This window comes from Microcaecilia unicolor, chromosome 8 (genome assembly GCF_901765095.1).
Source record: "Microcaecilia unicolor chromosome 8, aMicUni1.1, whole genome shotgun sequence".
In the NCBI taxonomy this organism is placed as follows: Eukaryota; Metazoa; Chordata; class Amphibia; order Gymnophiona; family Siphonopidae; genus Microcaecilia; species Microcaecilia unicolor.
Window position 1 is genome coordinate 62,716,682 of NC_044038.1, and position 23,342 is coordinate 62,740,023.

Consider the following 23,342-nt stretch of genomic DNA (forward strand, 5'->3'; position numbering starts at 1 on the left):
TCCCATGACACTGTAGGAAGCTTGACAGGGGGCTTTGACAATAGCAAACCTCTCATGAAGCGAACAACTAAAGGCTGTCCTGAGATTGGCTTACCTTCCACACGGTAATGGTATGCACTGATTGCGCTAAGGTGAACCCTTACAGAGTTGGTCTTGAGACCAGACTCAGAAAAGTGCAGAAGGTATTCAAGCAGGGTCTGTGTAGGACAGGAGCGAGGATCTACGGCCTGAGGAATTTGGAAAGGACGTCCCAAAGTCAAATTGGACCAAATCTTCCACCACTGCAGGGATTTAAGAAAACTCGTGGACAGGTGGATCACGTCCTCTAGATCCCCAGCAGCCTGAAACCACTGGGAAGCTAGGGTCCATTGAGCAGATCGCATGTGAAGACGGGCCATGAGAGTCACATGAACTGTGGAGGCCATGTGGCCCAGCAATCTCAACATCTGCCGAGCTGTGATCTGCTGGGACGCTCGCACCCGAGAGACGAGGGACAACAAGTTGTTGACTCTCGTCTCTGGGAGATAGGCACGAGCCGTCCGACAATCCAGCAGAGCTCCTATGAATTTGAGTCTTTGTACTGGGAGAAGGTGGGACTTTGGATAATTTATCACAAACCCCAGTAGCTCCAGGAGGCGAATAGTCATCTGCATGGACTGTAGAGCTCCTGCCTCGGATGTGTTCTTCACCAGCCAATCGTCGAGATAGGGGAACACGTGCACTCCCAGCCTGCGAAGCGCCGCTGCTACTACAGCCAGGCACTTCGTGAACACTCTGGGCGCAGAGGCGAGCCCAAAGGGTAAACACACAGTACTGGAAATGACGTGTGCCCAGCTGAAATCGCAGATACTGCCTGTGAGCTGGCAGTATCGGGATGTGCGTGTAGGCGTCCTTCAAGTCCAGAGAGCATAGCCAATCGTTTTCCTGAATCATGGGAAGAAGGGTGCCCAGGGAAAGCATCTGAACTTTTCCTTGACCAGATATTTGTTCAGGGCCCTTAGGTCTAGGATGGGACGCATCCCCCCTGTTTTCTTTTCCACAAGGAAGTACCTCCGACCGCATTGGCGCTGAGAAGGGCGGAGAGTTCCTCTGCAAGTACCTGCTTGTGCTGGAAGCTGTAGGACTGAGCTCCTCGTGGGCAATTTGGAGGCTTCGAGGCCAAATTGAGGATGTATCCGTGCCGGACTATTTGAAGAACCCACCGGTCGGAGGTTGTAAGAGGCCACCTTTGGTGAAAAACTTTCAACCTCCCCCCGACCGGCAGATCGCCCGGCACGGACACGTTGATGTCGGCTATGCTCTGCTGGAGCCAGTCAAAAGCTCGTTCCCTGCTTTTGCTGGGGAGCCGTGGGGCCTTGCTGAGCCGCACGCTGCTGACGAGAGCGAGCGCGCTGGGGCTTAGCCTGGGCCGCAGGCTGTCGAGAGGGAGGATTGTACCTACGCTTACCAGAAGAGTAGGGAACAGCCCTCCTGCCCCCATAAAAACGTCTACCTGAAGAGATAGATGCTGAAGGCTGCCGGCGGGAGAACTTGTCGAAAGCGGTATCCCGCTGGTGGAGCTGTTCTACCACCTGTTCAACTTTTTCTCCAAAAATGTTGTCCGCTCAGCAAGGAGAGTTCGCAATCCGCTGCTGGATCCTATTCTCCAGGTCGGAGGCACGCAGCCATGAGAGTCTGCGCATCACCACACCTTGAGCAGCGGCCCTGGACGCAACATCAAAGGTATCATATACCCCTCTGGCCAGGAATTTTCTGCACGCCTTCAGCTGCCTGACCACCTCCTGAAACGGCTTGGCTTGCTCAGGAGGGAGCTTGTCCACCAAGCCCGCCAACTGCCGCACATTGTTCCGCATATGGATGCTCGTATAGAGCGGGTAAGACTGGATTTTGGCCACGAGCATAGAGGAATAATAGGCCTTCCTCCCAAAGGAGTCTAAGGTTCTGAGTCTTTGCCCGGGGGCGCCGAAGCATGCTCTCTAGAACTCTTAGCCTTCTTTAGGGCCAGATCCACCACACCAGAGTCGTGAGGCAACTGAGTGCACATCAGCTCTGGGTCCCCATGGATCCGATACTGGGATTCGATCTTCTTGGGAATGTGGGGATTAGTTAGAGGCTTGGTCCAGTTCGCCAGCAATGTCTTTTTTAGGACATGATGCATGGGTACTGTGGACGCTTCCTTAGGTGGAGAAGGATAGTCCAAGAGCTCAAACATTTCAGCCCTGGGCTCATCCTCCACAACCAAGGGAAGGGGATGGCCGTAGACATCTCCCGGACAAAGGCCGCGAAAGACAGACTCTCGGGAGGAGAAAGCTGCCTTTCAGGAGAGGGAGTGGGATCAGAAGGAAGGCCATCAGACTCCTCGTCAGAGAAATATCTGATGTCCTCCTCCTCCCACGAGGCCTCACCATCGGTATCAGACACAAGTTCACAAACCTGTGTCTGAAGCTGTGCCTGACTCGACTCTGTGGAAACACGGCCACGTTAGGAGCGTCGAGAGGTGGACTCTCGCCAGCACCGGCGAACCTCACCTTGGGCAAGGGGCCCGCCGTCGCCTCACTCGACGGTACCAGTGGCGCAAGCACCCCCGGTACCGGAGAAGGGCGCAACAGCTCTCCCAGAATCTCTGGAAGAACGGCCCGGAGACTCTCGTGCAGAGCGGCTGTGGAGAAAGTCTGGGAAGCCGATGCAGGTGTCGAGGTCAGAGTCTGTTCCGGGCGTGGAGGCGGTTCCGGGCTGTCCAACGGGGAGCGCATCGACACCTCCTGAACAGAGGGTGAGCGGTCCTCCCGGTGCCGATGCCTACTGGGTGCCGACTGCCTCGGCGACCCAGAGCTCTCGGTACCGAGACGGGAAGGAGACCGGTGACGATGCTTCTTTGACTTCTTCAAGCAAAGCATGTCACCGGAGCTTCCCGGTACTGACGAGGACATAGAATCCAACCCTCGCTTCCTCGGGGCCAAGGTCGAAGAAGGTCGGTCTCGGGGGGGGTGTACCGCAGGAGCCCTCAGGGTAGGAGGAGACCCACCCGAAGGCTCACCGCCACCAGCAGGGGAATGGACAGCCCTCACATGCACTCCAGACGAAGCACCACCGTCTGACGACATCAGCAATAGCGGAGGCCTCGGTACCACCGACGTCGACGCAGCGTTTCGATGCCTCGGTACCGACGATGCAGGAGGTCGGATCCTCGATGCAGTCGATGCCGAGGTCGATGACTTCGATGCTGTCGATGCCGATGCGCTCGGTGCGTCCTGTGCTGTTGTCGTCGAAGAGCCCGAGAACAACGCGTTCCACTGGGCCAATCTCGCTACCTGTCCGCTTTTTCAAAACAGCGCAAAGACTACAGGCCTGTGGGCGGTGCCCAGCCCCGAGACACTGAAGACACGACGCGTGCCTATCAGTGAGCGAGATTACCCGGGCGCACTGGGTGCACTTCTTGAAGCCGCTGGAAGACTTCGATGACATGGGCGGAAAAATCACGCCAGCGAAATCAAAATTCGATGATGATGACGGAAGGCACCAAAAAGAAGGGAGAAAAAACCCGTACAGAGGCCAAAAAGGCCGGTCCCGAAAGCGAAAGGAAACTTGCGCAGGGCAAAAGCTGAAAGCACGGGAAAGGGGTAAAGACCGTAAAGGTCCTTTTTTTTTTTTAGCGAAAATCACGAAGACGCGCGAGGTCAACTTGAGGGGCACAAAACGGCGGCAAAACACGACCGTCCCGAGCGCGGACAAAAGAAGACTGACGAACACGAGCCGGTTCGGGCGGGAAGACGGCCGCACATGCGCGGTGCGCATCGGCGCACGAGGGCTAGCAAAGGCCTTTGCTAGTGAAGATTCCGATTGGAGGGGGCTGCCGTGGACGTCACCCATCAGTGAGAACAAGCAGCCTGCTTGTCCTCGGAGAATGAAGGGAGAGCTGAAGATGCACTATCCAATCTTAATTCTCAATACCAATTTGGCTGCAATATTTTGCAAGATCTGTAATTCTGAATTAAGTTTAACATTAATGGATAAATATAAAATATTACAATAGTCAAAATGAACTAATAAATAGCCTGCACCAAGGAAGCAAAATAATGAGCATGAAAAAAATGACATATTCGACATAGCTGACAAAGTTTGAAAAATACAAACTTCTATATACATAATTCTCACCTCCAACGTTCTGAAGCTCACTCTGTGGCAGGGAAACACTGAAGCCCTGTACTGTTGGTAGGCTAGGTTGTCAGCACCACTCACTCTCACTCATGGAGACGCCCTCAGCCACGCCCCATCCAGACATAATTCACAACCCCAACGTTCTATGAAGCCTCCACAACTCCAAACGTTCTAACTTGCATGGTGTTGAAACCCAAATTTGCCCATGAGTGTTGGCCCCGCCCTCACATCACAACGTGATGGCGTTGAGGGCGGAGCACTGAAACTGAGCAAATCCCATCTCACCCCCCTCCTCACTGCCGCTACCCTCCCTACGTCCGATACAAAAACAAAAACAAACAAAAAAAAAACAACCTGCAAAAATGCCCCCCCTCAGGTTACAACACCCAGTGCCGATCCCCCCTCCCACCGCCCGCCCACCCACCCAACAGACCTGCACAAGTGTCCTACTCCCCCTCCAGCCACCCCGCAATTCTCCTCTCTCCCCGCCCCTGCAGCCACGCCCCCCAGGCAGTCACCGCTCCACCCCCCCCACGATGACTCCGCAGCCACTGCATCCCCCCTTCCACACCCACCCATGACGTCGCTGCCGCCGCTCCACCCTCTCCGAACACCCACCCACCCAACAGACCTGCCGAAACATAAACAGATGATTTTAAGAACCAACACGGCACAGCAGGCATTGGCTGTACACTCTGAAGCCGCGCCTCCTCTGCCTGACGTCAATGCCCCTGCTGGGGAACCCGGAGGAGCGCACTGACGTCACAGGCGAGAGGAGGAGCGGCTTCAGAGTGTACAGCCAATGCCTGCTGGCTGCCTGCGGTGCCGTCTTGCTTCTTAAAATCATCTCTTCTTGTTTCGGCAGGTCTGTTGGGTGGGTGGCCGCCAGCAACGACCTGGGTGGGGGTGGAAGGGGGGTGCGGTGCCAGGGGCGGGGAGACAGGAGAATCGACAAAAACCTTGCTAAGGCCCGTTTCATTTTCTTGGAAACGGGCCTTTTTTACTAGTGTGTAATATAATTTACTTGGTTGAAAAAAAAGAGTGGTGTCCACAATGACACCAAGAGCCTTTGACATTCTGATGACCTTTAAAGAAAGACTAATCAGAAATAGATATAAAATCAGGAAGGCGTGGTCCCGCTGGTTTTAAAAACCAAGCATGCAAGCCTCCGCCCACCCGAGACAACAAGGGAGATAGAGACCAAAATTTACCGCAGTTCCTGAGAGCTGCTCTGCCGTTTGCATGTGGGATGTCTTTTTTTTTTTTTTTTTTTCCCCCCCCCCTTTTCGGCTGCCTTCTCCCTAGGCTGAACTACTCTCCCGCTGGAGAGAGGGAGCCCTCCCCAGCCTGCCGAACAAATGGCACCGCTGGCTGGGGGAAAGTTGAGGGAGGGACCCGGAGCCTCCGAGTGTAGCACCTCAGGGCTGACTAGAGTGTGCACTGCACTCAGTCCCACCAAGCCAAAATACTCTGGGCACAGAAGGGAACGACGAATAAAAAATCCTCTGCTAAAAGGGCTCTTACCTCCTTCCACCTGCTGCAGACTGAGAATACTGAGTCTAGGGCTATGTGGCCAGAGCCTTTATAGGCTTTCTAGATTCAAAGTTCTCAGTCTCCACCTGCTGGAGGAAGTGCATAACCCATCAGTCACTCCCTGGACCGGTCCAGAGGGATGCTAAGGAATTCAGTATTTCTATCTAACCAGTGCAGTTTAGTCTTATTGGCGTTCAATTTAAATCCATTGATAAGACTGCAATAATTAATTTTAGAGACAGAGATACAAAACACAACCACTGATGAACTATCACTCAACCCATTCTCAACTGGAATTTAAAAAAGCATATCAGCAGCATAAAAGTAGTATTTTACACCCAGAGAAGAAAAAACAAAATCCATCTGGGTCACAAACATTAAACAGGATGGGTGACAACAGGGAACCCTATGGGCTCCACATGGTTGATGCCAAGATTCTGAGAGCCTCTCTTTCATTTTGACCTAGTAACTTATTAATAAAAATAATTCATTAAACCAATGTTAAACATTATCAGAAATGCCACTGGAATTAAAGCTTAAAAAAAATCATCTTTATGTTTCCTCAGTTTTATTGTGGCTGCGTTACATCCCAACTGGCTGCTTCTTCTTCAGCCCAAGCATAATGTTTCAACTCTAGTTTCAGGTGCAGTCCTAGGAGAGACCTGTAGCCTCTTCATTTGCTTTCTTACCCGCCGCATAGTGAGCAGTGGGTTTCAACATATCATCAACAATGACACCTAGATCCCTTTCCTGGAGAGAAATGCCAGGACATTTTCTTAAATTGTTTCTTATGTAAATTATGGAAGCTGTTCTGTACTGCCGTTTTTTTCCTTTTATGCTTTCATATTCTATATGGACAGACAGAGCTGGCTAAGGATCATGTTTTGGGTCATTGCCACTTTTTTAAACAATACATTTCTCATTACCCGAGACCGACACTTACGTTTTTAAAAGTGCTTTGTAGCTGATTGCACATTCTATTCCTCTAACCCCCGTCATTCATATTTGATTTTTTTTTTTTTTTTTTTACATGCATGCAGTGCCTGTATGGTACCAGGTCAAAATAGCCCAGAGACAAAATAGCCCTGATCAAAAAAAAAAAAACCTAACAAAAAAGCCCCCGATAATATTCTCTGACAAAATGGCCAATTTTATTTTTCACGAGGATGTGTGCATGACAGGTATACATATTTTGCAAGCAGTGCCTCCCCCTGCACAGGCCCGACGCGTAGGGCTTTTCTCGCCTTTGACGTTTTCTCTCAGTACGGACAGCACCAGGCTCAACTATGGGAGAATGCTTAGCACCTCCTGCCAGTGCTTTCGGTACAGTTCCCTTCAACAGTCCAAGTCGGGGCACTGCTGGTTCTGGAAGGGAGTTTGCGAGTGGCAGCAGGCAGACGAGCTGTTGAGGAGCTCCACAAACGCCTGCTCCAAAACTGACTCGGCAGAACGTCTAGTTCGCCTGCTCCAAAACTGACTCAGCAGAACGTCTAGTTCCTCCGTATGATTAAACAAAAACAAAGTCTCTTCCCATTTTTTTTTTCTTTTAGTCAGGAGAGAAAGGAAACACCCGATCAGGCCAACAGCCCCGGACGACAGAGGAAAGGTAGGGGGAGACCGGGAGGGACCTGGCACCACCAGGTGTACCTCACAAGCTGCAAACAGCCACTCAACCCCTCTCTGTGCTAAACTAGGCCCTAGCACTTGTGCTCCAAAATGCGCATCCCTCCTGGCAGCCACATCCAGCCTGTAATGTCGGGCAAATGAGAGCTCAGATGCCCATGTCGCTGCACTGCATATCTCTTGAAGAGAGAGTGCTCCAGTTTCAGCCCAAGAAGAGGAAATCGCTCTTGTGGAATGTAACTTAAAGGCTTCAGGCGGAGGCCGGCCAGACAGATAGGCTGAAAAAAATAGCTTCTTTGAGCCAACGAGCCAGAGTAGCTTTAGACGCTGGACACCCTCTGCGAGGACCTGACAACAAAACAAAAAGGTGATCAGAGGTCCTGAAAGCATTTGACGTGCAGATATTGCAACAGAGCCCTTCCCACATCTAGAAGGTGCAACTGCCCAAAAGATTCTGGAAACTCCTCTTTAGAAAAAGGAGGGCAGGAAAATAGACTGGTTTAGGTGAAACGCTGAAATCACCTTAGGCAGGAAGGAAGGCACAGTACGTACCATTACTCCGGACTCTGAGAATTGCAGAAATGGGTCTCGACAGGACAGCACCTGGAGCTCAGACACCCGTCTCGTCGAAGTAATGGCCACCAAAAAGACCGTGTTTAGGGTCACATCCTTCTCTGAAGCTCGCCTAAGCGGCTAGAAGGGCGAACACTGAAGGGCCTTTAAAACTAACCCCAGGTTCCAGGCCGGACATAAAGTCCGCACGGGAGGACGGAGCCGAAGCACCCCTCTAAGAAACCGTGCCACATCCGGACAAGCAGCCAGGGAGAGGTCAGCCACCTTCCCCCGAAAAACATGCTAAGGCTGCCACTTGAACACGCAGGGAATTATAGGCCAAGCCTTTTTGTAAACCATCCTGCAAAAAGTCAAGTATCGGCGAGACAGAATCCCGCATGGGTGTAATCAATTTAGCAGCACACCAAGCCTCAAACTGGCGCCAAATCCGGGCATAGGCAACGGAAGTGGAACACTTGCAGGCCTGAAGGAGAGTGGAGATGACCTTGTTGGAATAGCCCTTGTCTCTCAATTGCGCCCTCTCAAGAGCCATGCCCGTAAGACCAAGCGACAGGTGTCCGCCATGGTTACCGGCCCCTGTGACAACAGGTTCGGTACCAGAGGCAAAGGAAGGGGAGCCTCTATCAGCATCCGCCGGAGGTCCGCATACCACGGCCGCCTGGGCCAATTCGGGGCAATGAGAACCACCTCTCCTTGATGTAGCCGAATCCGCAGGAGTACTCGCCCTATCAAGGGGCAAGGAGGGAACACATACAGGAGGCCCTGAGGCCAGGGTTGAGCCAAGGTATCCAACCCCGCCGAGCAAGGATCTCTCCGTCTGCTGTAAAAGCACAGGACTTTGGCATTTGCGCTTGATGCCATAAGATCCACTACGGGCGTCCCCCATTTGGCACAGATCTGAAGGAACACTTCGTCTGCCAGTTCCCACTCTGCTGGGTCGATCTGATGCCTGCTTAGATAATCGGCTTGCACGTTGCTCTGACCTGCAATGTGAGCTGCTGACAGAAACTGCAGATGTAGCTCGGCCCAGTAGCATATCTGAGCGGCCTCTGCGGCCAGTGCTTGACACCGAGTACCGCCTTGTCGATTTTTGTAGGCCACCGCTGTCGTGTTGTCCGACAGAACTCTGACAGCCAGTCCCTCCAGGGTCGTGTGAAAGGCCAGAAGCTCCTGGAATATTGCTTTTAACTCCAAGCGATTGATGGACCACTCCGACTCCTCGGATGTCCAGAGACCCTGGACATGCCTTCCCTGGCAATGCGCTCCCCAGCCCTTCAGGCTGGCTTCTGTTACCACCAGGCACCAATCGGAAAGCACTAGCGGCATTCCTCGCCGCAGCATGATGTCCGAGAGCCACCAATCCATGCTGAGTCGGGCCGCAGGGAGCCACCTGAGTCTGCACTGGTAATCCTGAGAAATTGGAGACCATCGTTGAAGCAGGGAACACTGCAGAGGTCTCTGGTGCGCTCTCGCCCAAGGCACCACTTCAAAGGTAGCCGTCATCGACCCCAATAGCTGGATTATGTCCCAAGCTCGCGGGCGAGGCATCCTCAGGAGCAGACGGACCTGGTTCTGAAGCTTGCACCGCCTTTGCTCGGGTAGAAAGACAAACTCTGAGGCTGTGTCGAACCGGACCCCCACATACTCTAGAGATTGAGAGGGGGTCAGGTGACTTTTGGCTATATTGACGACCCAGCCCAGAGATTGAAGTACTGAGACCACTCTGGCTGTTACATAATGACTCTCTTCTGCAGAGTCCGCTCTGATGAGCCAGTCGTCGAGGTACGGGTGAACGCGGATACCCTCTCGCCTGAGAAAGGCAGCTACTACCACCATTACCTTGGAAAAGGTTCGGGGAGCTGTGGCGAGGCCAAAAGGCAAGGCCCGAAACTGGAAATGTTTTCCCAACACCACAATCCGGATAAACCGTTGGTGTGGGGGCCAAATAGGAATGTGCAAGTAGGCTTCTTTCAGGTCCAGAAACGTGAGAAACTCTCCTGGCTGTACGGCCACAATGACGGAGCGCAGGGCTTCCATGTGGAAATGCCTCACACACTCAGTGACTTGTTGACTTCCTTTAAGTCGAGTATGGGCCGAAAAGACCCTCCTTTTCGCGGCACCACAAAGTAAATGGAGTAACGGCCGTAGCCGAGCTCGGCGGGAGGCACAGGGACCACCGCCTCGAGGTGCAACAAGCCTTGCAAGGTCTCCTCTACCACTACCCATTTGACGGCAGAGCCGCATCAGGACTCCACAAACACGTCTCTCACCGGGGCATTGAATTCTAATCTGTAGCCATCTCTGACTAGGTTCAAAACCTGAGGTAAATCTTGACCCATTCCTCGAGAAAGAGGGAAAGACGTCCTCCAACTGCAGGAATCGAGGAGTGGGCCGGCGCACCATCATTGAGAGGGTCGCCCATGAACTCCAGGCCTTGAGCCAGCCGCTGCAGAACGTTTGTTCGAGCGAAAGGAGTTCCTCTGCTGAAAGCGGGCACGTGAAGTAAACCCAGCAGAACGCCCCAGGCGGTACCTTCGAGCTTCAGGGAAGCGAGGTCTGGAAGAGGAGGAAACCGCCTGACCCTTGAAAGAAGGCCGCAGCCTATCGTCAGCTAAGCGCTGGGGTTTAGCATCCCCCAGGCCCTTGACAATTTTCTCCAACTCAACAAATAGGAGAAGGCCCTGGAAGGGCAACTTCACCAACCTTTGCTTAGAGGCCATGTTAGCCGCCCAATGCCGTAGCCATAGAAGGCGGCAAGCGGCCACAGCCATCTGTTTAGCCGAAGCTCTGACCAGATCATAGAGGGCGTCAGACAAAAATGACAAGGCCGACTCCATCCGCGGTACCACCTCCACAAGGGGCTCCGCTCCATCTCCGGGCTGTTCCACTGCCTGTTGCAACCAAGCGAGGCAGGCTCGAGCAGCATAACAACTGCACACAGATGCCCGTAAGGCTAGGCCTGAAATCTCAAAGGACCGCTTCATTGCTGATTCCAGACACCGGTCCTGCATGTCCTTCAGGGCAACCCCTCCCTCTACTAGGAGGGTAGTCTTCTTTGTCACAGCCGTGACTAGGGCATCCACTTTAGACACGGCCAAGCGTGCCAAGTGCTCCTCACTTGGGTTATAAGTGCCCCATTGCCCTGGCAACTGAGCCAAAATAAGCTCTTTGATGGAGTCATGCAAAGGAAAGGCTCGAGCAGGCTTCATAGTACTTGCCATCCTCAGATTACCAGAGGAGGCTTCGCCCATCACAGGATCTTCAATAGAGAGGGCCTGCAGGGCATCTGAAATAAGCGCTGGCAGCTCCTCAGGGTGGAAAATCCTAACCGCAGTGGCATCATCTGGATCTAGTGGCAATCCTACACCTTCCTCTGGCTCTCCTTACCATGAAGTTCTGCCAGACCCCTCAGAATCCCCACAGCCTGACCACGGTGGGGGGGAAAAGGGGGGTGCGCCACTTTCTGAAGGGGAATTGACCCTTCTGCGCTTATCTTGCGGCCAGCTGTCTGGGGAAAAAACGCCTGAAGGCAATCCCGGGCCGGTCATCACTGGAGGGAAACCAGGTATCAACGCAGAGTCAGACATCTGCGGCAGAGCTCTTAACATGAACGCTTTATGTAAAAGCAACACAAACTCAGGGGAGAAAGGCTCAACCTGGCCTCCCGGTTCCAATCCGGGGTAAGCAGCTCCTCTGGTAGCCTCCATCTGAGGCTCCCCTCCGGCCTCAGACCCCTCTGCACCTGCGGTGGTCGAGCCATGCGGCACATCCAAGATGGCGCCCGCTGCCAGCTCCACCGAACGGGAAGAAACATCGCTCGCCATGCCTGGGCCGGCTCTGACGTCTGAAGAGCACGATTTACAGAGCCCCGCTGCGGATCTGCACTTGCCACAACGTGAACAGCGCTTAACAACCTCCACAGCCATCGCCGAAAACGGCAGAAAATTCAAAATGGCGGATTCACGCCAAAAAACGTCCCGATCGCGGGCCCTCCCTGGAGGAGCTACAATACTCTTACCTCACCAGACCGAGTCCCAGAGCTCCGGTCACGCTGCACAGACAGAAGGAAGCCTCAGAATTGCAGCGCTAAAAAGCATGTCGCGTTGTGTTTTTTTTTTAACGCTGTGAGGAAAGTTAGAGGCAACAGCTACAGAGGCACTCCAGAGGTTCAGGGGAGTGGGAAAGGACGAACCAATGTGCCTGCATACACAGAGAAGAGTGTGGTAAAGGCAGGGATAGGGCAAACCTATATGCCTGCATCCACATCAGGGGCCGGGAAAGGGCGAACCTATGTGCCTTTAAAGTGGGCACCACCAGCCACAACACCCCTGCTACAACTGGCAAAAGCACAGAAGCCACCCCAGGCAGATTTCTGAAGGACCTGAATAAGCTGCATCCAACCCTGCTGGGAGATAGAAAATACTGAGAGGCAGATGGAGCTAGCTTGCCTCTTGCTGGTAGGTGGACACAACCCATTCGTAATGGATTCATCTGCTTGATGACAAGGAATGAGGACGACATAATGCCTTTGTATCGCTCCGTGGTGCGACCGTAACTTGAATATGTGGGCAATTCTGGTCACCGCACCTCAAAAAAGATATAGTGGAATTAGAAAAGATACAGAGAAGGGCAATGAAAATGATAAAAGGGATTAGATTACTTACCTATGAAGAAAGGCTAAAGCGGCTAGGGCTCTTCAGCTTGGACAAAAGACGGCTGAGGGGAGATAAGATACAGGTCTATAAACTAATGAGTGGAAAGGGTAGACATGAATCACTTGTTTACTCTTTCCAAATATACTAGGACTAGGGGGGCACACAATGAAGCTACAAAGTAGTAAATGTAAAACAAATCAGAGGAAATATTTCTTCACTCAATATGAAATTAAACAAGCGATTCACGTCTACCCATTCCACTCAGTTTATAGACCTCTCTCATATCTCCTCTCAGCTGTGTTTCTCCAAGCTGAAGAGCCCTAGACATTTAGCCTTTTCTCATAGGCAGTGGTGTGCTGGTAAATTTTTAACAACAGGCTCTCTCCCCGGTCCACCTCTGCGCCCCCCCCCCGTCCACCACTGCGCCCCCCCCCCTCCAAATTGCAGAGCTGGCTATAGCCGGGGGGGGGGGGGGGGCAATGCATTACTCTCTTCAGGAAAAAAAAATTAAGTGATCCCAGGTTCCAATCTAATTCATGTTTAATATGGGATAAAATGCCATAAATAAGTAAATAAATATAAACTTTTAACGTTCAGCACCTGATTCTCAAAGTGGACATACTCCAAACACTATAATGAAAATAAAATTATTTTTTCTACCTTTGTTGTCTGGTGACTTTGTTTCTCTGATCATGCTGGCCCAGTATCTGATTCTGCTGCTGTCTGTTCCCTTGACTCCGTTTCCAGGGCTTCCTTTCCATTTATTTCTTTACTTTCCTCCTTTCTTCTTCATTTCTGGTCCTCCGCAGACTTGACTGTACAGTGGATCCAGCTTCTGCCTATTTTCTCCATCCATGTGCAGTTTCTCTCCTCACTTCCTTTTCCCTCATCTAATCTCCTTCCTCTATCGTCCCTCCATGTCCAGCATTTCTTCTCTCTCCCTTCCCTCCCCTCCATCCATGTCCTGAAACTCTCCTTCTCTCCTCTGCCGCCCTCTATCCATCCATGCCCAGCAATTGTTTTCTCTTCCCTGCCCCCCTCTACCCATCCATGCCCAGCGATTCTCCTCCCTCCCCTGCCCTTCCCTCCAGCTCCCATCCATGTCCAGCGATTCCCCTCCCTGTCCGATTCTCCTTCCTCCCCTCCGGCTCCCATCTCGATTCTCCTCCCTTCCCTCCCGCTCCCATCCATGTCCAGCAATTCTCCTCCCTCCCCTGCTCTCCCCTCCCGCTCCCATCCATGTCCAGCGATTCTCCTCCCTCCCCTGCCCTCCCCTCCATGTCCAACGATTTCCTCCCTCCCCTGCCCTCCCGCTCCCATCTCATGTCCAGCGATTTTCCTCCCTCCCCTGCCCTCCCGCTCCCATCTCATGTCCAGCGAATCTCCTCCCTCCCCTGCCCTCCCCTCCCACTCCCAAACATGCCCAGCAATTGCTCTTCGCCCCCACCGTCCCCTCCCGCGTCATACGTCAGAAGGCGGGACTAAGGGCACGAAGTTCACGCGAACTGCAGCAAACAGGGAGGAAAAGCTTGGGCAGTAGGGCTTTAACGGCGAGGAGGTATTTAAAAAAGATGGATGGGAGCGGGAGGGGAGGTAAGCATGGCACCCTCCTGCCATGCTTACCTCCTGCAATGGAGCCGGCTCGCCCCGAACAACAACCGGCTCGCAAGAGCTGTCAAAATTTAACAAGCGGCTCTTGCGAGTCGGAGCGAGCCGGCTCCAGCACACCACTGCTCATAGGGAAGTCGTCTCATCAAGCCCAGCACCCTTTTTCCAAAAGTGGCCAATCCAGATTACAAGTACCTGGCAAGATCCCCAAACGGTACAATACATTTCATGCTGCTTATCCTAGAAATAAGCAGTGGATTTTCCCAAATCTATTTTAATAATGGCTTATGGACTTTTCTTTTAGGAAGCTATTTATTTTATTATATTTGTATCCCACACTGTCCCACTAAAAGCAGGCTCAATGCGGCTCACATAGTAATAGGTAACACAGAATTTTGTTATGTAAACTAGGAAATTAAGTATAACATAATAGAAGGATGGATGGGTAGTAAATGGATGGGTAGGTAGGTAGAGACAGGTGATAGAGAGAGGAGGGTAAGGTGGGAGATAGATTCTGGGTCAATGTCGTTTTCTCTTCAGTATATGTGGGTCAATGTCGATTTCTCTTCAGTATATGTAAGGTAGATGGGTTCATGAGATTAATCTGGGTCTTTTGGGTAGGCTTGTTTGAATAGATGGGTTTTTAGTGCTTTTCTGAATGGTAGGTGGTCATGGATTGCTCGGATAGGTCTAGGGAGAGCGTTCCATAGACGGCTGCCCAGGAAGGAGAAATTGGATCCATAATAAGTTTTGTACTTGAGACCTTTATAGCTGGGGTAGTGCAGGTTGAGGTACTTTCGTGAGGATACAGTCATGTTTCTTGCTGGAAGATCGACCAGATTTATCATATAGTTCAGAGATTCTCCGTGTATTATCTTGTGGATTAAAGTCTGGGCTTTGATATTGATACATTCTTTGATTGGGAGCCAGTGCAGTCTTGCACGGAGAGGAGTTGCACTCTCAAAATGTGATCTGCCAAAGATGAGTCTTGCTGCTGTATTTTGGGCGGTCTGAAGTTTTTTTAGGATATAGGCTTTGCAGCCTAAGAAAATACTGTTGCAGTAATCAGCATGGGTAAGTACCGTGGATTGCACTAAATTCTGGAATGTTTTCTGGGGTAGATATGGTTTTACGCGTTTCAATATCCACATCATCCAAACCTTTTTTTTTTAAAGCCCGCTAACTGTTTTTACTACATTCTCTGGCAACGAATTCCAAAGTTTACACTTTCCAAAAATACTAGGATTAGGGAGCATGCAATGAAGCTACAAAGTAGTAAATTTAAAACAAATCAGAGAAAATATTTCTTCACTCAACATTAAAAGGTAATATATAGAAATAAAAAAATAAAACAAAGGAAAATATACCTTTTTTTATTGGACTAACGTAATACATTTTTTGATTAGTTTTCAAATATTCTTCGTCAGATCGGAAATAAGCAAATGTAATTAAACTCTGGAATTCATTGCCAGAGAATGTAGTAAAAGCAATTAGCTTAACGTAGTTTAAAAAAAGGTTTGGATAGCTTCCTAAAAGAAAAGTCTATAAGCCATTATTAAGATGGACTTCGGGAAAATCCACAGCTTATTTCTAGTATAAACAGCACAAAACGTATAGTACTGTTCTGAGATCTTGCCAAGTACTTGTAACCTGGATCGACCACTGTTGGAAACAGGATGCTGGGCTTGATGGACCTTCAGTCTGTCCCTGTATGGCAATACTTATGTTACTTATGTCTTATGTTTTCTAGGGTAATTTCATTTGAGGTAGACGCCCTGGTCATGGCTCATGACTGAAAATAGACTTGGGGAAAATCCACTGCTTATTTCTAGGATATCTTCTCTATAATATCAACAATAGCAAATTGGTCAGAAGTAGAGCATCTATTTAGAGTAATGCACGCCTCTGTAGTGATTATTCGTATATTCACGAATAATGGAGGGGGAGTCTCATGGCATAAAGTCGGCATGAGAAAGGTGAAACGGTAAGCCCAGGGTTGATTAATAATAGAGTATTAGTTACAAGTATGGCCCAGAATTTTATACAGTTTTATATTGTATCATTGAAGGTCCAGTGCTATGACTCCCCCGTGACACAGCGTTACCAGCGAAACAGGCACTTGTCGGGGAAAGAGGGCACACCGGCTGATACAGATAAGTGATGTGTAGCCATCAAGATTGCCTCAGAGTGAGATAAGAAAGTGTGTTAAAAGACACGAGAAACATAGAATTTGTAGTCAGGAGGAGGTAGGTGAGTCTATGATTATAAGCACACACACAAGCTAAGATTCACCAAGTAGTGAAGTGAAATCAGCTTTGTAGACTTATGAGATTCCCCCTCCATTATTTGTGAATATACGAATAATCACTACAGAGGCGTGCATTACTCTAAATAGATGCTCTACTTCTGACCAATTTGTTATTTCTAGGATAAGCAGCATAATATGTACTGTTTTGTGATCTTGCCAGGTACTTTTGACCTGGATTAGCTACTGTTGGAAACAGGATGCTGGGCTTGACGGACCTTCGGTCTGTCCCAGTATGGCAATACTTATGCGATAACCCCTAACGGAGAGGATGACAACTAATCATTTATATAAAGTGGTTCTTTACCCTGCATGTCCCAACTTTTTCTTCCTAAATTTTCAAAATGATCACCTACCCAAAATATCCTCTTAAAAAAAAAAAACAACAAGACACCACACACACATTTCAGGTTGATATTTGGCTAACTACAAATACTTTCCATTACTTGCCAAGTGTAAGCTCAAAGCATCATCATGTGATTGAATCACTCTCCAAATTTAACCATTTTCTTCAAAAATCTGACACATATTGCTCTTCTACAGTACAACAGTAAATCCATACATGTCAACGTAAAAAAAAAACCCTACATAATATATTTTTTTAACTAATTTTAAAATCACTGACCTTTGTCAACAACAGAAAATTACCTCATGGTTATTCAACTAATTAACCAGATTACACTGATTAAAATGGCTAAATACTAATTCAGACAGCTCAGGAGTTCATCCCCTCTAAGTTGCACGATATTAACTAATATGTTTTGAATCCTTCAGCATACGTTAATAAATACTATACATTTAAGCATTCTTTCTGAAATTAAAATGGAAAAAATGGCCTTTAAGGTATTGAATTTGTGTTTCACTTTCTACTACTACAACTACTTCTACTATTATTAACATTGTGTGTTATATGAATGTTCTTCTATGCTATTATGATGTCATTCATATTCTGACATTTATCATAGTCCTGTTATGATTGTTTTATAGTGCTATTAAATGTTTATATTTTTGATACTGTTTCATGTTAGTCCTCTCACTAGGATTCAATTTGCCATTTCCAAGTTTACCTCAATGGTATTCTGGCTTATATTTGGTCATTTTGATATGGTTTATACTGTTAAAATTGTAAGTTGTGTGTCAAGCTGTACCACATTAAATCTCTTGATAAAAAAAGTGGTTAATAAGCCCCCCCCCCCCCCCTCAAAAAAAAGTTTGGGTTTTTTTTTTCTTCAATAAACTGCTAGTTTAATCTTCTCCTTTGGAAACAAAAAAGTAGCATATAAAACATCTTGGCATTTTATATATCAACAAAACAAAAGATATTTTACTTGATCCATCATATGGATTTTAGCATGAAATGCTGTGCCATATCACCCAATTCCTCTTGGGGAAACACCTTTAGAACTAGAAATAATATATTTCTTACAAGAACATAAGACTAGCTATACTGGGTTAGACCAACAGTCTATCTAGATCAGCATCCTGCTTCCAACAGTGACCAATCCAGGTCATAAGTACCTGGAAGAAACCCAAATAGTAGCAACATTCCATGCTACTAATCCCAGGGCACGCAGTGGCTTCCCCACGTCTACCTCAATAGCAGACTATGCACTTTTCCTATAGGAACTTGTCCAAACATTTTTTTTACCAGATACGTTAACCGCTGTTATCACATCCTGTAGCAATGAATTCCAGAGCTTAACTATTGAGTGAAAAAATATCTACTCCAAAATATTTCCAAGTAACTTCATTGAGTGTCCCCTAGTCTTTGGACTTTTTAAAAGAATAAAAAAAAAAAAAAAAAAAAGATTCACTTTTACCTGTTCTACACCACTCAGGATTTTATAGACCTCAGTCATATCTCTCCTCAGCCGTCTTTTCCAAGCGGAAGACCCTGACCTCTTTAGACTTTTGTCATACGAGAGGAGTTCCATTTCCTTTATCATTTTGGTCACTCTTCTTTAAACCTTTTCTAATTTGGCTCTATCTTTTTTGAAATACGGCAACCAGAATTGAAAGCAATGTTCAAGGTAAGGTCACACCATGGAGTGTTGAGAGGCATTATAGTATCCTTGGTCTTATTTACCATCCCTTTCCGAATAACTCCTAACATCCCGTTTGCTTTTTTGGTCTCTGCCACACACTGGGCTGAAGATTTCAACGCATTGTCTATAATGACACCTAGATCTCTTTCTTAGGTGCCAACTCCTAAGGTTGGCCCTAACATCAGGCAACTCTGATTTGGATTATTCTTCCCAATGTACATCACTTTGCATTTGTCCACATTAAATTTCATCCGCCATTTGGATGCCCAGTTTTCCAATTTCCTATGGTCTTCCTGCAATTTTTCACAGTCCTCATGTGTTTCGACAACTCTGAATAGTTTTTCATCTGCAAGTTTAATCACTTCGCTTGTCATTCCGATTTCCTGATCATTATGTTAAACAGCACCGGTCCAAATACAGATCCCTGTGGCACTCTACTATTCACCCTCCTCCAAGAGAAATAGCCATTTAACCCTACCCTCTTCTTCTGTCCAATAACCAATTCCTAATCCACAACAGAACATTGTCTCCTATCCTACAACAAGAACTAATTCCATCAACTGATATGAGCTTGATCCTTAGATCATGGAATAAATTCCAGTTTAGTATTTATATAGTAAATCTATTTATACTTTTAAAGGAGTATGAAACTATATTAATAGCAGCCCAGTATCCTGCGACTGTTTTTCAAACACACAGGGTCTGATGTGCTCAGTATCTGGCCCACAGAAACAAACAAAAAAAAAAAACCTTTACATAGGGGCTCCATAATATATTTACTTTTGAAAGGCATTATTTTGATTTTATACTTTGGGATGTAAAACTGTTTTCCTGTTTTATAAAACTACATTAAGCTAGAAATGTTTCTGTCCTTGTTAATAAGAACAGCAATATTAAAGACTTTTCAGATACCACCGATTGATGCAAAACAAATTTGCTGCAATATCACCGTTTTATTCCAAATTGTGTTGCATACCTGATGAAAAAAAAAAAACATTTAACCCGTTTTAAAAGATTCTTCTACTTCACAGATGCAGTTATTTAAAAAAAAAAAAAAAAAAACTACTACAGACAACAGAATTGCATGCAGCCATCAGGATATACAGAGCATGAAAATCAGAACAGTGAATTCAAGCAATAAATTTAACAAGGTGTGAGGTTATACATTTTAATTCAAAAAAAGTGCTGAAATATAAAACAAGTACCAGGACAATATAAACTTTGATACAAAACTAAAGAAACAAGCGAAACTTAAATAGTCAATTTGATTTTCTGAACATTACAGCTTCGACACAAAAATGCAAGCTCAGGGCAACTAGTTGAAAAGCCACAAACATACAACTGTCCCTTCAACTATATGTTCAAACAGAAGTTATGTATTCCAAAACTCCAAAACAGACATCTGCTATGCACGCTAAGAAAAAGGACTGTTTTAAAACTAATCTCCACACAACCCAGTATGTTTTATGCAAGAGTGATGGACTGAACATATTTTTTTCCTTTCTTCAAGAACAAATTTCACGCTACAGGAGTCATTTACTAACAGTTATGCATTATTTGCCACTGGGCCCAACGCACAAAACTGGACCCTATAGTAGATAATGTGCAATAATGGGTAGTAAAGTATCCTGTAAAAAATATAAGGGATCTTTTACTAGCACCAACTGACTTTTGCTCTAAATTTTCAAATAAAATTAAGTAAAACTAAATTTCTTTGCCCCCCAAAAGTCATGAATTCCCGCACCTTTGAAAACCCACTTAAAATGATTACGATTCATTTGGCAACTTAATTATATCATATGGTGATGTTTAAGCTTTGTCTGAACAGCAGTTCAACTGCATGACATATAAACAAGCTGCATTTTGTTGGATCTGAGTAGAACTTCTAAGATGGACTGCTTTCTAAGATTCACCATATCTAGTCAATGTCAAACAAAGGAAATTTTTTCTCATTTTTCAGAGATTCAGAAAGTTTGAACCATGGATAAGTAAAACAGAGAACATCTGCCAACACTTGTTTTGTGGAATGGCTTCAGGTGCTAACTCTATTCAGTAGATACCATCTACCTACACTACCAGCCTAAGTTTCAAGGAGAGAAGAAGGTGAAGTTCTTTGAATCCAGACTTCCAACAAACTGCCATGTTATCTTATTAGATTTATAATTGCAAAGTAAATGGTAATTTTTGTTGCCAAATATCATTATGAGTTAAAATACAATGACCATTAGTACCTTCATTCATCATTCAGGAATGAACAGGTGCTTGTAAGTAAAGATACTGGACAGTCATTTACTATATACAAGTTTTGACATACATTGTCCAAGACAATTCAGCAATGATAAAAGTATGTTTCAAGTCATATAAATGGGAAAGCAAAATGACAACATAAGAGAGAAAAGGATAATACTATCCAAAAACTATCAAATAAACTCCAAGATATATTTTCTTGCAGTTTTGGTGCCAATACCAAACTTCATATATAACAAGTGTTAAAACTGAATATCTGAGGCAATTTTGAAACATATGCAAGCATATAGAATGTCTAAAAGGTCTCTAGTCAAAATTTACTGCTAACACTGCTACCATATTTTTTAAAAATCTGTACATGATGTAAAATACACCTGAGCATCTTTGTACAGTAGTAACATATGTAAAAGGCCTATGGTTTTAATCTCTACAGGTAGTATCTTAAGAGTGACAGCAGCACTTCCACACTGGACAATGGTACTTGAAATTATTACCACAATAATATCTGCATCCCTGTGACATAGTGCTAGATTATGCATATATTTAAAAGAAAACGTGGGCATCTATAATACAAAATCACTTTGAATCTAGTTTATATGTGCACGTGCAAAACACACAATTAAAATCAGTACTTAAAGTTTTCTAAACCATGCTTCTATCACGGTTCTGTGGGTTACTGGAAATTCAGATTTTATTTATAATCTATATTTTTCTCGTCTTCCTTCCAAAGAAAAAAATGAACCGATGCGATTCTCAGATTTGTACTGATTTAGCATGTTTTCGGAAAAGTGCCTACATACATTACCGCCTTAAAAATCGTTTTTGTCACTTCATTCCCACATATAGCACTAGCTCTGTAACCCGTGGCCAGGACAGCATTCCAACATCGGGTCTCTTACCTGTACTGTCACTAGCTGAGAATCCAGGCGAGTTTAATTTTGCTCGTTTCGGGTTAGACGGTCCATCCAGCAAGTTCTCAGCCATTTTATTCTTCTTAGAATCTTTATTATGTTCCTTGTGTATATTTTAATGTAAAAAAAATAATAAATAATTGACCAAAGATTTGTTTTTTAAAAAATCCAAATTGCGAGGCCTTTCTTCTCAAACCTTCCCCCACACCACTTATTTTTCTTTTTCTATCACTGCCACAATACAAAATTGCAGAGATTAAAAAAAAAAAAACCAAAATGATGATAAAAAAATAATAAAAGTAGGTCTCAACGAAGTGGCAACAGCGCCCCGCTGCGCCCTAATAACACAACATTCAACACCCACATTTTGAACGGACCCAGCACCCTAAGGTCTCCCAAACCCTAAGGGCCCCACTTCCCCCGCCCCACAACCCCCCCGCCCTCAACACTACCAAATAACCACAACACTAATAATAAATTAATCCCCAACTCCAGAGACAGTGCCCAGGGCGAAAGGAGGGAATGAGCACGGGACTAACATAACCCACCCAAAATGATAATTAATAAACTAACTCGTTTTGGGAGAAAAAGGCATGTTTAAAAAACAAATCGGAGGATAACTCAGTCTGGGGACATTTTGTCATTTCCCTCTTCCTGCACTCGCAGGTCCCGGCTTCTGTGTAATTTTAATGACGCTTTAATTTTTCTTCTCCACCGAAGCGCTTCAGTTTTACATCCAAGGCTTTCCCACCTCCCAGACTCCCCCCCCTCTATTTAAACACAGAGGAGGGTAGTGCTCAGTGATCTACTAAGATTTCCTACCCTGGCCCCAGCTCCTGCCGGGTCGGGACAGAGTTGTTGAGGCTTCGCAGCTCTCATGAAAAACAATAAGCAAAAGAGCTCCAGAGTCACCCCCCCCCTTCAGACCGGAGAGCGCCGCTCACGGGGCCGCTAAATACCTCCTCCCCCGCCGCCCAGGAGCCCAATTTTCCGACCCAAACAGGTCCAAGGGGATAGAAGATTTGCCGCAGATAGGGTTCGTATCGGCTCCGACCTGCCTAGAGCCTACAGTGCCGAATAAATCCCTTCCGAAATCCCGGCTCAGATCCGCGACAAGATGGCGGCTGTTGATTCCTCAATTAAAAAAAAGTTTTTTTTTCTCTTTTCCAGAGACTGAACGGGAGGGGGAGAGAGGGAGGGGCTCACGTAGGACGTGGAGCACGTACGCACCGGAGAGGACCACGCCCTCTGGCCGAGCCGTAGGTCGGAAAAGTACGATGGTGGGCGTGAAGATGCTGGACCGGGTTGCGTTTGATATTATTTTTATTTACTTTGTATCCGATGGTATCGCTGTATACAAACCTGAACAAAAGTGATCTTGATTGAAACCATGGGGTTTAGAGGTTTACATAGATTACATCCCAAACGCAGGTTTGAAGGAAAGGTATAGTGTACGTGAATTAGTATAATTCTTTTTTTTTTATTTTTCCCATTGACAACAACTTAGAAAAGCTGTCACTCATTTACTATTGTGTATGTCAATAAATTACTACCGTACTAAAGTAGCTACATTTGGAGCGCTGATGCATGTAAAACCCATTCATGCACATGTGTTTGTTGAAATACACACTTTTGTTTTAAGGCGTTAATAGATTAGATGTATTAGCTATTTTATGATGATCAG

General features: G+C 46.8%; 1 protein-coding gene across 1 annotated transcript in view; it reads right to left on the reverse strand.

The window, feature by feature from the left end:
• CREBBP (CREB binding protein) overlaps positions 1–22,060 on the reverse strand; it is an 846,007-nt gene extending 823,947 nt beyond the window's left edge. Inside the window, exon 1 of the mRNA XM_030211575.1 lies at positions 21,647–22,060. Coding sequence (XP_030067435.1) covers positions 21,647–21,731 — 85 coding nt within the window. The 5' untranslated portion in view covers positions 21,732–22,060. The remainder of the gene's footprint in view (positions 1–21,646) is intronic.
• Between the last annotated feature and the right edge of the window lie 1,282 nt (positions 22,061–23,342).